This window comes from Erythrolamprus reginae, chromosome 2 (genome assembly GCF_031021105.1).
Source record: "Erythrolamprus reginae isolate rEryReg1 chromosome 2, rEryReg1.hap1, whole genome shotgun sequence".
NCBI lineage: Eukaryota > Metazoa > Chordata > Lepidosauria > Squamata > Dipsadidae > Erythrolamprus > Erythrolamprus reginae.
The window spans coordinates 41371279-41388469 of record NC_091951.1 but is presented as its reverse complement, the minus strand read 5'-3'; the positions used below and the strand labels follow the sequence as shown (position 1 = coordinate 41388469).

General features: G+C 39.1%; 1 protein-coding gene across 1 annotated transcript; it reads right to left on the bottom strand.

Annotated features, from left to right (window-relative positions):
• Positions 1-1978: 1978 nt before the first annotated feature.
• LOC139159380 (L-amino-acid oxidase-like) lies at positions 1979-16900 on the bottom strand. Its single transcript, XM_070736699.1, has 7 exons — positions 16747-16900; positions 14914-15128; positions 12704-12810; positions 10339-10558; positions 9160-9213; positions 5314-5447; positions 1979-2735 (listed from the first exon to the last, which is right to left on the bottom strand). The coding sequence occupies exons 1-7, from the start codon at positions 16898-16900 to the stop codon at positions 1979-1981; spliced, it is 1641 nt and encodes a 546-aa protein (XP_070592800.1).
• Positions 16901-17191: the final 291 nt, after the last annotated feature.

Here is a 17191-nt window from a genome sequence, read left to right as displayed (position 1 = left end):
CAAAAATACGTGGATCATTGATAAAAAGTCAATCTGGACTTTGCAGATTTGGTACCTCTACCTAAGAATGCCTCTACTTATGAACTTTTCTAGATAAGAATTGGATGTTCAAGATTTTTTTGCCTCTTCTCAAGAACCATTTTCCACTTAGAAACCCGAGCCTTCAAAACTGTAACCAAAAAAGGGAGGGAGAAGCCTCCATGGGGCCTCTTTAGGAATCTCCTGGGAGGAAACAGGGCCAGAAAAGGCGGGGAGAAGCCTCCGTGGGGCCTCTCTAGGAATCTCCTGGGAGGAAACAGGGCCTCCACCCTCCCTGTGGTTTCCCCAATCGCACACATTATTTGCTTTTACATTGATTCCTATGGGAAAAATTGCTTCTTCTTACAAACTTTTCTTCTTAAGAACCTGGTCATGGAACGAACTAAGTTCATAAGGAGAGGTACCACTGTAATATAGGCTACTTCTGCTGACTGCAATTTGGCAGTTCGAATCTTACCAGGTTCAAGGTTGACTCAGCCTTCCATCCTTCCGAGGTGGGTAAAATGAGGACCCAGATTGTTGGGGGCAATACACTGACTCTGTAAACTGCTTAGAATAGAATAGAATAGAATAGAATATAGAATAGAATTTTTATTGGCCAAGTGTGATTGGACACACAAGGAATTTGTCTTTGGTGCATATGCTCTCAGCATACATAAAAGAAAAAGATACATTTGTCAAGAATCATGTGGTACAACACTTAATGATTGTCAAAGGGGTCAAATAAGCAATGAAGAAACAATATTAATAAAAATCTTAGGATATAAGCAACAAGTTACAGTCATACAGTCAACATGGGAGGAAATGGGTGATAGGAATGATGAGAAAAACTAGTAGAATAGAAGTGCAGATTTAGTAGAAAGTCTGACAGTGTTGAGGGAATTATTTGTTTAGTAGATTGCAGATTAAACAAAAAATAAGGTCCATGTACAATACTAGTACATGTTTTGTTGGAACATTTTTAGTAAGAAAGCTGCAATTGAATTCCTGCAGGTGATGATCATAATTCTTCTCCTAGTTGTTTTTAGTTGAATTGTCTGGGTGGCATTGATTGATTGATTGATTGATTGATTGACTTACTTACTTACTTACTTACGTACTTACTTACTTACTTACTTACTTACTTACTTACTTACTTACTTACTTACTTACTTACTTACTTACTTACTTACTTACTTATTTAGTATGCTGCCCCTCTCCGTAGACTCGGGGCGGCTCACAACAGTAATAGAAAAAAACAATGTAGAATTACAAATCTAATAATTAAAACTAAAAACCCATAATTTTTTTAAAAAAACATGCACACAACATACCATACATAAACAATATAGGCCTGGGGAAGCTTTTGATAGCTTGTCATTGTGAGCTAACACCATAATCTGCTCCCAAACTCTTAGTTGGAGTCACAGCCAAATAATTCTTCTGTAAGTAAATTATTCTTCAATAAAAAAGTAAATTCTTCCACAAGAATTGATTTTATTTTATTTGATTTATTGGATTTGCATGCTGCCCCTCTCCGGAGACTCGGGGCGGCTAACAACAATAATAAAACAATATACAAAATGATCCAATACTAAAAACGATTAAAAACCCATTAATATAAAAATCAAACATACATACAGACATACCATACATAAAATTGTAAAGGCCTAGGGGGAAAGAATATCTCAGTTTCCCCATGCCTGACAGCAGAGGTGGGTTTTAAGTAGCGTACGAAAGGCAAGGAGGGAGGGGGCATTTCTAATCTCTGGAGGGAGTTGGTTCCAGAGGGCCGGGGCCGCCACAGAGAAGGCTCTTCCCCTGGGTCCCGCCAAGCGGCATTGTTTAGTTGACGGGACCCGGAGAAGACCCACTCTGTGGGACCTAACTGGTCGCTGGGATTCGTGCAGCAGATGGCGGTCCCTGAGATAATCTGGTCTGGTGCCAAGAAAGTATTATTTTATGCATTGTGGATATTAATTGCTGCCCTTATGGCAGACTTCATGGCAGTTTCAATCCAACCATGTGGTTGAATTGTGTATTCCCCAGCAAAGAAGATCCTCCCTTCATTCTGGGCCAGTAACTGGGAATAATGGGTAAACTGGTATGGGGTGTATGTGCTGAACGCTCCCTTAGAGTATTGGTCAAGGCTCCATTTTTGTACCACGTGTTTGCCACAGATCGACTTGAGATACTCTTTAGATACTTGATGGATCTCCACAAGGTCATCCATCACCACGTCAGCACATTTTTCATCACTGAGTGTCATATAGAAATCAGAGTCCGAATACCAAGTATAGGATGCCAGGAGGACACCTATTCCGTGGGGGGAGTCGTGGTTTGGATAGTAAATTATTCGTGATGGGAGATCCGTGATTGACCTCCCTCCGTGGATCCCATCTTTCTCCCAGAACTTCTCAGTGCAAACCAAGGCAATTTTGGTAGAACTTGCATAAGACATAGATCGCAATGCCCGGGTCTTGGGAACGGAAAGAGGTGGCACAAACTTGATGAGTCTTGTGGCTCTTGCTGCAGCGGTGACAATGACATAGTCGGCAGCTAGAGAGGAAGACCTGGAAAACCATTTGTAGAAGACTCTCACTTTGTTTCCGGTGCGAAATATCTTCTCCACGGTGCAGTTGAAATGGACAATTCTAGCCATCTCCTTGAAGAAACTTTGAGGAAGTTGATCAAATCCACCAGTAATTTCATCAAAACTGAATTTGAGAGAAGGGGGGGGGGTTTGAATACAAGTACAGTTTACCAGTTATTTCTAAGTTATCTCAAAATATATTCATTGTTTCTGAAGATAATGCAATTAATGTCAACTCTGAAACGTGTCAGGCCTGTCGCAGCCATCTTTCCATTTCCGAAGTTGCCATACAGCTTGGGGATAGGGTGATTCAGAATTCACACCTGCCAAAACAACTTGCTATCTCCTGGGAAGCAAGGTCATCCCAACCACCACTGACTAGAGACTGAACCCAATTGCCAAGGAGATGACACAGCACCCAATTGGACAACAGGACCTGCAACCTAGAGGGGAGGGGGGATGCTTAACTTTTAACTATGCAAATGAGTGTGAAATAGCCAGAGCTTGTTGTGAGTGCTCCTTGTCCACCTCAGATCATGTCAGATTCTGAGGAGGATGAGCCAGGCCCCTCTGGGTAGTTGCCAAAGGAAGAAGAGAGCGAGAATGAGGCAGAAAGTGACTTGAGTGAGCCTGAGGAACCGCTAGAGGGGGTTGAGGTGACATTGGGAGAGTGGTCCTAGTCAGACAGTGAAGACGACATGAGAGTGGAAAGCCATTGGATAAATCCTCACTATAGAACAGGGGTGGGCAATTAATTTTGCTGTGGGGCCGCATGAGAAATTGGGATGGTTTTAGAGGGCCGGACTACTATAATTAACTCAGTTCTACCCAATACTGTAGAGACCCAGACCCTGGCTTGACCTAAGCACCCAGACCCACTCTACAGACCCCTAATTGTTTGCTTTACGGCAACACGGTGCACCACAGTCACTGTGCTGGAGTGTTTGCATGGTTTCTGTGCTTGACTGCTCTTGGTAGGAGGTTGGGGTCCGCTCCAGTGTGAGGATGAAAGAGCCCACCCTGTCTGCCGGGACTCCTCCACTTCCTGCTTTCCTCATGATTCATCAGGAAAACAGGAACCAGAGGAGTCCCGGCAGATGCGGTGAGCTTTTTCTTTTTCTTTTTTAAAAATTTTTAAAAATACTTTATTGATTATTTACATTAAAAAAGAATAGGTATAAACACTGCAACAATACAACATTTACAAGGTGCATAAAATTACATAATTATTTATGCATAGGCATCCTTAGAAAAGAAAAGAAAAGAAAAGAAAGAAGGAAGGAGGAAGAAAAGTGAGAAAACAGGTGGGGTAACAACATACATATATATATACATTCAAGACAAAATAAAGCATTGTGCTTTCTACATGAGTTATTTTGGTATCAGAACTTTTATTTTATTTTATTTTATTTTATTTTATTTTATTTTATTTTATTTTATTTTATTTTATTTTATTTTATTTTATTTTATTTTATTTTATTTTATTTTATTTTATTTTATTTTATTTTATTTTATTTTATTTTATTTTATTTTATTTTATTTTATTTTATTTTATTTTATTTTATTTTATTTTATTTTATTTTATTTTATTTTATTTTATTTTATTTATTTTATTTTATTTTATTTTATTTTAAATTTTATTTTATTTTATTTTATATTTTATTTTATTTATTTATTTATTTATTTATTTATTTATTTATTTATTTATTTATTTATTTATTTATTTATTTATTTATTTATTTATTTATTTATTTATTTATTTATTTATTAGATATGTGGGTGGGCCGGTCACAGACAGCAGGTGGGCCAGATGTGGCCCGTGGGCCACCCCTTGCCTAGGTCTGCTATAGAAGAATGCTCAGAAGGCAAGAAGATTTACAAAGTAGAAGGTATTAATTTACAGCCTTGGCTCTTTGAGCAGTGATGTCACTTCCAGGCATTATAAAGGAATGGGATTGTGGGAAACGGGGCATGGAGACTCAACGCCATTCTTTGGAAGAGACATGAAACTGGGGGTGTGCTGGAACGAAGCTTTAAAACCATGATTTCTGCTTCAAAAAGACAATCCTTGTTGGATGCTGTGCTTGGGAAAACTTTGGTGAGCAGAACTATGTTTCAGTAAATTGACTTTGGGACTTAATCTCAGGAATGTAGATAAAGAATGAGGTTTTGGCGCTCTTCCCAGACATAGTTCAAAGCTAGCTCTAAAAGAAAGAATATTTACTCATGTGCTGCTTTAACCCTGCATTTTTATTGATGTATGCTTGATTTTGAACAAGAGTGAGTTTTTATTAATAAATAAATAATTTCGGAGATTGGAATTTGCTGGAGGCCCGTGAATCAGAACAGAGCCCAATTGATCTACTCAATACATTAGCGCTTTGAAGAAGATTGAGTACTGATTTGCTTGGGTTCATCAGTCAGAATCTTGACAATACTTGACAATGCAGTCCAACACTAGTTATTTTAGCCCATCTACTTGAGATCAAAGATTAGTTTCTGTTTCAGTCCAGTACTATTTTAACTATCATAATTACCAAGAAGATAGTAAATATAATTAATATTCTAAAAAAAAAAGTTAAGACAAAAATTTAACAATCAAAATAAATGACAAGAAACACATGAAATGGGGAAAATACATGAAATAAACTATTTTAAAAAGTAGCCTTTGGTTCACTGCCAACCGCCACCACCTTACTTACCTGTTATTCGCAAAAATGAAATGATCCATAACAGAAAGGAGGAACGAGGAATGAAATCCAGATTCTTCATTCAGAAAATCGCCAATCATCTCAACAGCTCCTTTGCTCAAATTTCCTTCCTTAATGAGATATTCCTAATACACAAAAAATATTTGATGGGGGAAATACTGAATTTTCACACTCATGAATATACAGTAGAATTCATTCTTCTTTTAATTCCATACGTATACCTCTAGACCAGTGGTTCCCAAACTTGGCAACTTTAAGACTTGTGGACTTCAACTCCCAGAATTCTCCAGCCAGCTATGCTATGCAATGCTATGCTACATTGGCTGGAGTATTCTGGGAGTTGAAGTCCACAAGTCTTAAAGTTGCCAAGTTTGAGAACCACTGCTATAGGCTATGATTTTATAATCATACTAGCTGATAAACCCTCATTTCCTGGGTATTTATTTATTGCCAGTCCTGTGTTAGATAGGAAAAGGAATGAATTATATCTATAGTGTCAAATAATTAATCTAGCCAACAGTGTGGGAAAAATTCTACAGAGAACAATCTTTGAGGTGATTATCTGCATTAGCAGGCACCTCCCCCAATGATTGACCTCTCCAAGTTCCTAAGAGGTCAGTAAAGGCCGTGCATAAGTGCACCAGTGTGCCTTTCATCCCCTGTCCAATTTGTCTCCCCTTAACCCATATATCGTATATCTTTCCTCCCTTTAATATATCTTCTCCTGTATTTTCATATCTTTTCTTTATATGTAATACTTCATGCGTATTCTCCTCAATTTGTATTGTGTATTGAAATAAATAAATAAATAAATAAATAAATAAATAAATAAATAAATAAACAAACTTGCCCTCTTTGCTTGAAGCTAAAGGACAGTGATGGCGAACCTTTTTTTTTTGTTTGCGTGCAAAAAGGGTGTGTGTGCCTTTGTTAGCAAACCCGCACGTGCCCACAACGATTCACTCCCACCCTCCATGCATGTGCAACACCCCCTGCGATGTCCCATTTCGGCCATTTTTTGCACTCTGGAGCCTTCAGGGAAGTTTCCTAAAGCTCCAGATTGTGAAAAACAGCACAACAGGCAAACTGAAAGTCCATTTTTCTGAACTTCTGGTTTGCACATTGGGTGGTTTTTTACACTCCGGGACTTCAGGGAAGCTTCCCGGAAGCCTCCTGAGGGCGAAACACCCTTCCCCAAGGCCAAAAATGAGCTGGCCATCGCAGGCAATCAGCTGCACCCTAGAGCTGACATACGGCAACGGGTCGCATGCCCTCCAATATGCCTCCAAGTGTAAGGTGACCAGACGTCCCGTTTTTGGCAGGACAGTCCCACTTTTGAGCAATTTGTCCCGCATCCCACAGCATTTTTAAAAAGTCCCAATTTTTAAAAAATGGGACATAGGAACATAGAAGATTGACGGCAGAAAAAGGCCTCATGGTCCATCTAGTCTGCCCTTATACTATTTTCTGTATTTTTTCTCTTAGGATGGATATACTGTTTATCCCAGGCATGTTTAAATCCAGTGACTGTGGATTTATCAACCACGTCTGCTGGAAGTTTGTTCCAAGCATCTACTGCTCTTTCAGTAAAATAATATTTTCTCACGTTACTTTTGATCTTTCCCCCAACTAACTTCAGATTGTGTCCCCTTGTTCTTGTGCTCACTTTCCTATTAAATCTGGTCTCCTTATCCATGTGCCACCTGTGGCACGCGTGCCATAGGTTCGCCATCATGGGTCTAGGGGGTTATCTTTTGTTTTTTGTTTTTTGAAAGAACCAATCCCCCTTAGGGAGCCTCCTTGTGAAGCACTGTGAAGCCATTACTATGGCAACTGCACTGTGCTGTACAGTAGAAGCCATTTTAAGGCATAACAAGCTGTGTTGTAATGGAACTTGAATCTAAAATGCACACTATCACTGTTAAAGCTGCCCTGCACCTACGGAGAAAGGTGGCCTAGAAGTCCAAACAAACAAACTAACAAACTGACAAACTGACAAACTGACAAACTGACAAACTGACAAACTGACAAACTGACAAACTGACAAACTGACAAACTAACTAACTAACTAACTAACTAACTAACTAACTAACTAACTAACTAACAAACCACAGAAGCAACAAAATGCTGAGCAAAGCAACAGCAGCAGTCAGCCCGAGCTCTGCTATGCTCTCTCGCACTGCAGCAGGCATCTCAGAGCACAGTGATGGAACAACTCACTTGCCCACCCCATCGCCATGGGCTGAGCTGCTGGGCTCCGTTACGGCTCCCTTTGGTTTGCCCTCCCCTCATAGGTGCCGCTGACCGGCCCTTCTCCTCGTTCTTTGAGCACAGCCGCATTGCCGGAGCTGGTATGGGAGGTGCCACTTTTTGGATGCTTGACATTTCCTTGCTTCCGCACACATGCTTCATATATATGAAGGTCTTGATATATTCGTGTTTCTTCCCGTGTAAGTTTCAGAGATTCCTGGCGACGTTTCGACGAGGTCCCACTCATCGATATTTCACCAGAAGAGCCCTTCACTCCTCCACTCGAAACAGAACATCCTACGAAAATAGACTAACAATCCTGGGCCTAGAAAGCCTGGAACTACGGCGCCTAAAACACGATTTGAGTATTGCCCACAAGATCATATGCTGCAACGTCCTACCGGTCAATGACTACTTCAGCTTCAACCGCAACAACACAAGAGCACGCAACAGATTCAAACTTAATACGAACCGCTCCAAACTTGACTGTAAAAAATATGATTTCAACCATCGAGTTATCGAAGCGTAGAACTCATTACCGGACTCAATAGTGTCAACCCCTAACCCCCAACATTTCTCCCTTAGACTATCCACGATTGACCTCTCCAGGTTCCTAAGAGGCCAGTAAGGGGCGTACATAAGTGCACTGGTGTGCCTTTCGTCCCCTGTCCAATTGTCTTTCCTTTCTCTCACTTATCATATATATTTTCTTCCTTTCAGATGTCCTCTCCTCTAAGTTCACTTTTACCCTTATATATGTTTATTTTTCTTCCTATGTATTTGTGTATTGGACAAAATGAATGAATGAATAAATAAATAAATAAATAAATAAATAAATAAATAAATAAATAAATAAATAAATAAATAAATAAATAAATAAATAAATAAATAAATAAATAAATAAATAAATAAATAAATAAATAAATAAATAAATAAATAAATAAATAAATAAATCTTCAGGCTGGTGCTTTTGGCCTTGTGCTAGTGTTTGCCCTAGCATAAGTCTAAAAGCACCAGCCTGAAGATAACGAGTGGGACCTCGTCGAAAAGTCACCAGGAATCTCTGAAACTCACATGCATAGAAACCTGAATATGCCAAGACTTTCATACCTGTACCCGTGAAAATCTAAAAAAAACAAATATACATACATATACATATACTGTATTCTGTCGGAAAACACACACACACTCACACTCTCGCACATATATATATACGGTATATATAAATCATTGGAAACAATATAATCAACTGAAGATAGTGAAGTGTTACGTCCCTTCAAGACATTGCTAGCTGCCGCTGCAGCCACCGATTGGTTAGAACCAACTCAGCTGCTGAGCGGGAAAACCTTGACCTCTCATTGGCTGCTGCATTGGCAGCTGCAATATAAATCGCATTGTCAGACATGGCTGAGGTGATTCTGTTCTGAGTGGCTCCATTTGGGATTCTGTTCTGCTGTTCTTTGTTCGAGCCCTCATGAAAGGCTTCAAGTTAAATGACACTCGCCTCGCCTCATTATTTCTGGGATCCGGCCACAACACAAAGCTTTTCATTTTGTGAAAAGAATGAATAACAAACATCAGTTTTACCTTTGTGGAAAACGAATCATATTTTTCCTTCAGAAGGGTACAGTTGTCTGTGACCTGAATAGGAGAATAAATATAGTTAGTTGCAACTTCTTTCCATTTACATTTGCCTTAAACCAAGTGGGTCTTCCCATATAAATAAAGCAAAAGAAAACCTCTGCACTTTTTAAATATTTCATGCCATTTAATATATTTTGTATGTGATATAAAGTGCTTTATGCACATTATTTCAGTAAGTATTCTAGCAGCTTTCCCTAACCTTTCCCATCCTTGGTATTATTCTCCCACTCTCGAAATAAGTATACGAGTACATTAGCTTGGTTCGTGTACATTAGCCTGGTGCACCAGTTGCGACCATATTTGGACCGGGAGTTGCTGCTCACAGTCACTCATGCCCTTATCACCTCGAGGCTTGACTACTATAACGCTCTCTACATGGGGCTACCTTTGAAAAGAGTTCGGAAACTTCAGATCGTGCAGAATGCAGATGCAAGAGCTATCATGGGCTTTCCCAAAAATGCCCATGTTACACCAACACTCCACAGTCTGCATTGGTTGCCGATCAGTTTCCGGTCACAATTCAAAGTGTTGGTTATGACCTATAAAACCCTTCATGGCACAGGACCAGATTATCTCAGGGACCGCCTTCTGCTGCACAAATCCCAGCGACCAGTTAGGTCCCACAGAGTGGGTCTTCTCCGGGTCCCGTCAACTAAACAATGTCGGTTGGCGGGACCCAGGGGAAGAGCCTTCTCTGTGGCAGCCCCGACTCTCTGGAACCAGCTCCCCCCAGAGATTAGAATTGCCCCCACCCTCCTTGCCTTTCGTAAGCTGCTTTAAACCCACCTCTGCCACCAGGCATGGGGGAATTGAGATACGCTTTCCCCCTAGTCCTTTACAATTCTATGCAAGGTATGTCTGTATGTATGTTTGGTTTTTATAATAATGGGTTTTTAACTGTTTTTAGTATTGGATTATTATTATATGCTGTTTTATTATTGCTGTTAGCCTCCCCGAGTTTCCGGAGAGGGGTGGCATACAAATCCAATAAATAGATCGATAGATCGATAGATCGATAGATCGATAGATCGATAGATCGATAGATCGATAGATCGATAGATCGATAAATAAATAAATAAATAAATAAATAAATAAATAAATAAATAAATAAATAGCTTGTACATCCAGTCTACTCCTTAAAACTACCTTCTTCAGTGTCTCATCATACAGCTGGTCTGCAGACTTTCCCTTCTCATTGGGGTTAAGTTGGTATCCAAAGTTTTCAGGATTGTGGGGTGTCATTTTTTGTCTGACATTTTGAATTAAATACCAGGCATTCTCATCAGTCTGTTTGAATTGGTTTAGACGAAGTTTGAACTTCTTAATGTATTCACGTACAATTCTGTGTAGGGGGGAAAAACCAGATTTATTTGCAAACTTATTTCTTTATCACAGCAATGGAAAAACACAAAATTTGTCACATTAAGAATTGTTCTGCTCTAGCCTTACCTGGTTCTCAATTACCACCAAGGACAATTGCCTGTTCCTACCATTGTTCTTTTGAAATTGCACCTTAGAAACAGACTTGTCATCATTCAGGTAATAGCTTGTAATCCTAATGACTACTAGCCACCAGGCTTAAAATGCTGGGCTTAGACAACTTAGAACTACAGTGCCTTTAGTCTGACCTGAATGTAGTACATTAAATTATCTGCTACAATGTCCTACCTGTCAATGACTACTTCAGTTCCAATCACAATAATACATGAGCACACAATAGATATAAACTTAAGGTAAACCACTCCAAACTAGATTGCACAAAATACGACTTCAGCAACAGAGTTGTTCATGCCTGGAACTCACTACCTGATTCTGGGATTTCTTCTCCAAACCCACACAACTTTAACCTTAGACTGTCTACCGTTGACCTCACCCCATTCCTAAGAGGTCTACCGTCCCTGTCCTAATCCCCCCATTTATTCGTATTCATTTCATGTATTCATTAACATGTTTAATACAGTATATACTGTATCTGTTATATTATACATGTGTTGTGGTTGGCTCTGGCCCAGCTCCTGCCCCAGGGAATGGGGAGGTGGATGCAGGGGAAAATTCAACATGTCACAGGCCTGTGTTATTGCCGACAGAATGAGTTCAGAGTTTAGTTTCCTCGGACGAAGAAGGTGGGAGTGACTCGGCAGAGGAGGGCTTGGCACACAGCCAAGGCAGTCACTCTCCCTTATCTTCTATAGCTTCATATGATGACATATTGGACCCACGCAAGTGCAGAATTATGCGTAGAAGAGACCAGGTAAGAACATATTACAGGAAATAAGGGAGGCCACCTGTGTTTGGGTGGGGCTCCAGTAATTAGGGCTGCTGCTATAAATAGTAGCATGTGGGTTTGGCCATTGTGGAAGAATATCTGTTGCAGTATCGTCAGGAATCTTGTGTGCTGGACTTTGTTGCTTTTTCACGCCTTTGAAACCAAAGCAGAGCAGTGTGTGTGTGTGTGTCCCTTCATTGGAAGAAGAAGGGGTGTGAAGTTTCTCCACAGCTGCTTGCTAAGTACTTAATGACTGCTTGAGGGAAATTGTACAGACTACCTGATTGTGTTGGGAAGAGTGCTTATTGCAATACAAAAAGAGTGCTTAGTTTATTTTGACTTTTGTGATAAAGAACATTGTTTTGAATTTTCAAACGTGCGCGTGTCTGAAATTCGTATCCTTGAATTTTCAGGAGGCTCCTATCAGAGAGCCCGGCAGAACATACATGTTTGACAAATAAATACAAATAAATAAAAAATAAAAAAGATCCTCCATTAATTGATGTAACCCCCACGGTAAAATTTTATTTTTTAAAAAAATTCACACCTTAGCTTTCCATGACAGAATAGTGTCTTTATAAGAGAGTTGAACAGTTTCAAGGAACTATCTATCCTTAATTTAATATAAAAGTTTGAAATAATAGTACAGTTTCCAAAAGGACACAGTTCTAGTCCTACTCTCTGGAACTCTCCACCACCATCCAAAATCTAGCTGGTCTTGACACAGCTGGCATTTCTGAAAAGTTTAAAAATGTAGCCATTTCCCCAGGTTCAGGACATTGATGAGGCCCACGAAATCAGCTACCGCTACCACTCTATAGTGATTTATTATGGCTATTGTTATTAGATGTCTTTGAATGAGTTTTACTTTTATATGGGCCACCCAGAAGTGATGTTCTGACCTGGTACCAACTCGTACCGGGTCTCCAGACAGCTGGGATTCAGGGTTCCCCTGCTGAGTGTGGGGAAGTCCATGCCACTGCAGCATTGGCCATGCCCCTTCCTCCACCCAGGAATGATGTAGCAAGATGCACTAGTGCAAGATAGTTTCTGGATAGTTTTCCTTATAAACTACAACTGATGTCCCGATCCAGTAAGCAATTTAACTGTTTTGATTTTTCTAACAATATACCTAGTATTTCAGGAAGGCAACAATTTATTTAAATGCAAATGACTTTGCCTCTCATGATGGATGGAGAAAGACCATTCAATCAACCTTACCTGTGAGTTTTGGGCAATCGCATCGGCCCCAGATCCACGTACCAGTCATTTTCTCGGTGAGTTTTTATGCGTCCTCCCACACGGTTACTGGCTTCCAAGATCACAACCTAGGAGAAAAAAGTACTGATGAGGAATGGATTGTTCTAATTTCTCTCTCTTCTTATTAAATGTTTCATGATATGCTCCTATGTGTGCCTCCCCTTGCAAATCTCTCTTTGGTTTCATGTGAACCTTGATTTACCTTTGCAAACGCTTATTGGCTGGACTTATATCCTCTGTTAGCTATTTATATATTACACAATTATTATAAAGTTTGGTCCTTTTATTCCTCTTCCTCTGCCTCCTCCTCCTCCTCGTTCCTTTCTCCACCTATTTGGACACGTCCCTACAGTTTTATTGGCAAAATACAGTTTTATTGGAACTCATTACCAGACTCCATAGTGTCCTCCCCAAACCCCCAACACTTTATTATTATTATTATTATTATTTATTTATTTATTACTTAGATTTGTATGCCGCCCCTCTCCGAAGACTCGGGGCGGCTCACAACACGTGGAAACAAATCATAAATAATCTGACAATTTAAAATATTTAAAGATTTAAGAAAGACTCCATATACTAACAGACATACATACAAGCATACCATATATAAATTAAACATGCCCAGGGGGAGATGTTTCAGTTCCCCCATGCCTGACGGCAAAGGCAAACTCTTAGATTATCTATGGTTGACCTATCCAGATTTCTATGAGGTCAGTAAGGGGCGAGTACAAGTGCACTAGAGTGCCTTCCGTCCCTTGTCCTATTGCTTTCCTATATCTCCTATACCTTTCTTCTATTCCTATATCTCTTCTTCTATTCTTTCATTGATATGTTCTATTACTTTATCTTCTTTTCTATTCTTTCTTAGATATATTTTACTATGAGTATCTCCTCTATAACCTTCATCATGTATTTTACTATGTGTATATAGATATATACTCACTTATTTTGTATTGGACAAAATAAATAAATAAATAATAAAATAAATTAAATAAATCTTTTCAGAAGTGATTTGCCGTTGCCTCCTTCTATGGTCTGAGAAAGAGTGACTGGCCCAGGGTCATCCAATTGGCTTTGAACCTAAAGCAGAACTAGAATTCACAGTCTCCCAGTTTCTAACCTGTGGTCTTAATGTCTACACTTAATGTCTACAATGTTGTCTTAATGTCTACACTTAATGTCTACACTATATACTGACCATCAATTAAATCAAAAATTCAAATAATAGAAGTAAATATTCACAAATTAGGATCAATTTTTAGTCTTCATATTATTTAGGTTGCAGGCTACTTCTGCTGACTGTCGGCTGCCAGCAGTTTGCAATTCATGTCTCACCGGCTCAAGATTGACTCAGTCTTCCATCCTTAAGAAGGTGGTAAAGTGAGGACCCAGTTTGTTGGGGGCAATAGGTTGTGTTTTCAAACCGCTTAGAGAGGGCTATAAAAGCATTGTGAAGCGATATGTAAACGCTATAGCTAAATGCTAAGTGCTATTCATTAAATATTATAGAAGTAGTCCTCAACTTACAACCACGATTGAGGCTAGAATTTCCATTACAGTTGTTAAATAAGCTATGCCCAATTTTTTGCCATTTTTTTTGCCATGGTTGTTAAACAAATCGCATGGTTGTTAAGCAAACCCAGCTTCCCTCCTGTTGACTATGCTTATCAGAAGCCTGCTGGGAAGGTTGCAAAAGGAGCCAGGGTGGCGCAGCAGGTAAAGTGCTGTACTGCAGGCCACTGAAGCTGACTGTAGATCTGTAGGTCAGCGGTTCAAATCTCATCACTGGCTCAAGCCTTCCATCCTTCCAAGGTGGGTAAAATGAGGATCTGGATTGTGGGGGCAATATGCTGGCTCTGTTAAAAAGTGCTGTTGCTAACATGTTGTAAGCCGCCCTGTGTCTAAGGAGAAGGACGGCATAAAAATTGATTGAATGAATGAATGAATAGTGAGTCACATGACCATTATAAATACATGCCAGTTGCCCCACATCCAAATTTTGATCATGAGACCATGCGGGAAGTTGCAACAATCGTAAGCATGAGGACTGAATTATAACTCACTTCTTTCAGTACCATTGTGACATTGAAAGTCAAGGACTACCTTCACTTGCCCATGATTGCTTGTGTGCTGAAACCATCACAAACACACCTAGTTTGGATAATTACCTGATGTCCAGCTTCTCTGAGTAATTTGGCGGCAGTCAGTCCACTAATTCCTGCTCCGACAATCACAATTGTCTTAGATTTTGAAACCCTTCTTAGACCATGCCTGGCAATCTCCAACCAGTTTTCATATTCAGGTTCTTGGAAACAATCTTCTATATTGGTAGCATGATTTTCTATTCTCGGCACACCCCAGAATAGTAGTAAAAGAAGTAATACTAGAAATAGGCAAAACAAAATAAAAAAACAGAATTTATTTTTACTCTAAATATCTCTTCTTATTTCTCTACTAATATCTACTTCACTCACATCGAACAGCTTTTGAATATTTAGTATGGATAGATTGAAAAACATTGCACCTTGCAGTTAAACAAAGACCTTAATCTTTCACTTTTAAAACTATTTTGATACCTAATATGCATAGACTCTTGCATTTTAACCATCATTTTTTGAATCCACGTGAGGGTTGCCTGAATATTTTGTGTGTTTATATTTAAACTAATTCTCTCCCCCATCATGCTGTCGGTGGTACATTGGCCTGCAGGGGATGGGGTAACTATCTTTTGTCAAGTCTTGGGCATTGTTGACGTTGTGCTAGTCATTTTTAGTATACTCTAAAGTTTGTTCCAATATAGCATGCACAACTTCTAACTGTTAATAGTGCTCTATCTCCAATCAATATACAGTGGTACCTCAACATACGAGTTTAATTAGTTCCAGACCCGAACTCGTATGTCGATCAACTCGCATCTCGAACGAATGCCTTTAGACTTTGTTTTTCATGCCGAGATAACTGGAAGCAAGGAATTCTTGTGCCACCTAGTGGAAGCTCGGCTCGTATCCCAAATTTGAGCTCGGGTGTCAAACAGAAATTTTGCTAGCATCTCGGCTCGTAACTTGGAATACTCGCATGTGGAGCAGCTGGTATCTAGAGGTACTACTGTATATGTTATCACAGTTAATCTCAGTTTATCATATTATTTGTGCAACAAAATTTCACTTTATTCTCTACCACCAATTAATTAGTTTTAGCAATCAATTCCCAAAATTAATTATACCCTTCCCTTATTTATATAGTTCTATTTTATTTTTAGTGAAAATTATATAATTACAGTTATCGTTTTTCCTTCGCCAAAAATCAAGTTTGTTTCAAATCTATCAGTTAATCAGCAAATAGTTAATCTTTTACTCTTCTAAATTATCTTCTGTAACTATCAGTATCAATTTTCAGAACTCTTATTCTTATACTGTATATCAATATAAACAAGTATAATTAAACAAAATATGCTATGTATAAATATAGAGTGCAACGATCAAAATAATTAAATGCAAAATACTATATATGTGATTGTGTGTGTTTGATTTACACTCTATTATTGTTATAATCAATGTTTGACTTTAATTCAGTTTACTTATAAGCTTATAGTCTTTCTTCTTTACTCAATACTTGCTCAGTCTTTATAAGTCTTCTATTTCCCCCTTCAAAAAGACAAAATGTCTCCCCATCTTTTTCCTTGTCATTCTCTAATCTCAAATCCTCTTCTTCCTTCAGCTCACTTCCTCTCACTTCCTCTTACTTTCTGCACTTCCTGTCAGTCTTTCAAGCCTTTTTGCTCAAGCAGTTTTCCAAAGCAGAATTTAAATCCTGACACAATCAGGATTGTGCTTCTGCACCGTTCTTTGCTCTGTCAAAGTCCTCTGCTGTAACTTCTACTCCCAACAGCAATCACTACTTTTACCTTCAGGGAGTTTTTCTCTGCCGCCCTTAATGTCAATAAATTAGCAAAAAGGCAGCCTTTCTTAACTCTTCCTTTTAGATGTTGAAAATCTGCCTGCCTGTATCCCTCTCAAATTCCTCTGCTTCTCTCAGCTGTTTTTCCTCTTCTCGCTTCCCTCTTCTATGTAGTCCTGTCACACCTCCGGATTGGCCTAAAAGGCCAATTTCTTTCGTGACCAGATCAGGGGCTTCCTCCTCGCTATCGCCTGTCATCCCTGTTCTTCAATTCTCATGCAATTCTAAGATTTCTTCCTTTGTGTCTTTCTATCATGAATACTAAATGCTGACTCGTTTATGTGGTCAAATGCTTCAAAGGGTAACTGGGGAATATATGATTCCCAATCTAATAAAATTAAAACAAAAGCTTTCTACTTGAATGATGTAGCTATAGTAAGTCTGCATCCTTTATTCTGCCATTTTACAGCTTCTATCTCACCTGCATTTATGAGATCTGGAAAACCACAAAAGATCTAAAAATGAGTAAGCAAAGAAGGCTTTCCCATG

Coding starts and splice junctions, on each gene's coding strand:
- LOC139159380 (XM_070736699.1), bottom strand. CDS start 16,900: ATGACAGGCGATAGCGAGGAGGAAGCCCCTGATCTGGTCACGAAAGAA. Junction 15,129..16,746: donor GGAATTTGAGAGGGATACAG/GCAGGCAGATTT, acceptor GCCTATTTCTAG/TATTACTTCTTTTACTACTA. Junction 9,214..10,338: donor TTTTAAGGAGTAGACTGGAT/GTACAAGCTATT, acceptor TCTCCTATTCAG/GTCACAGACAACTGTACCCT.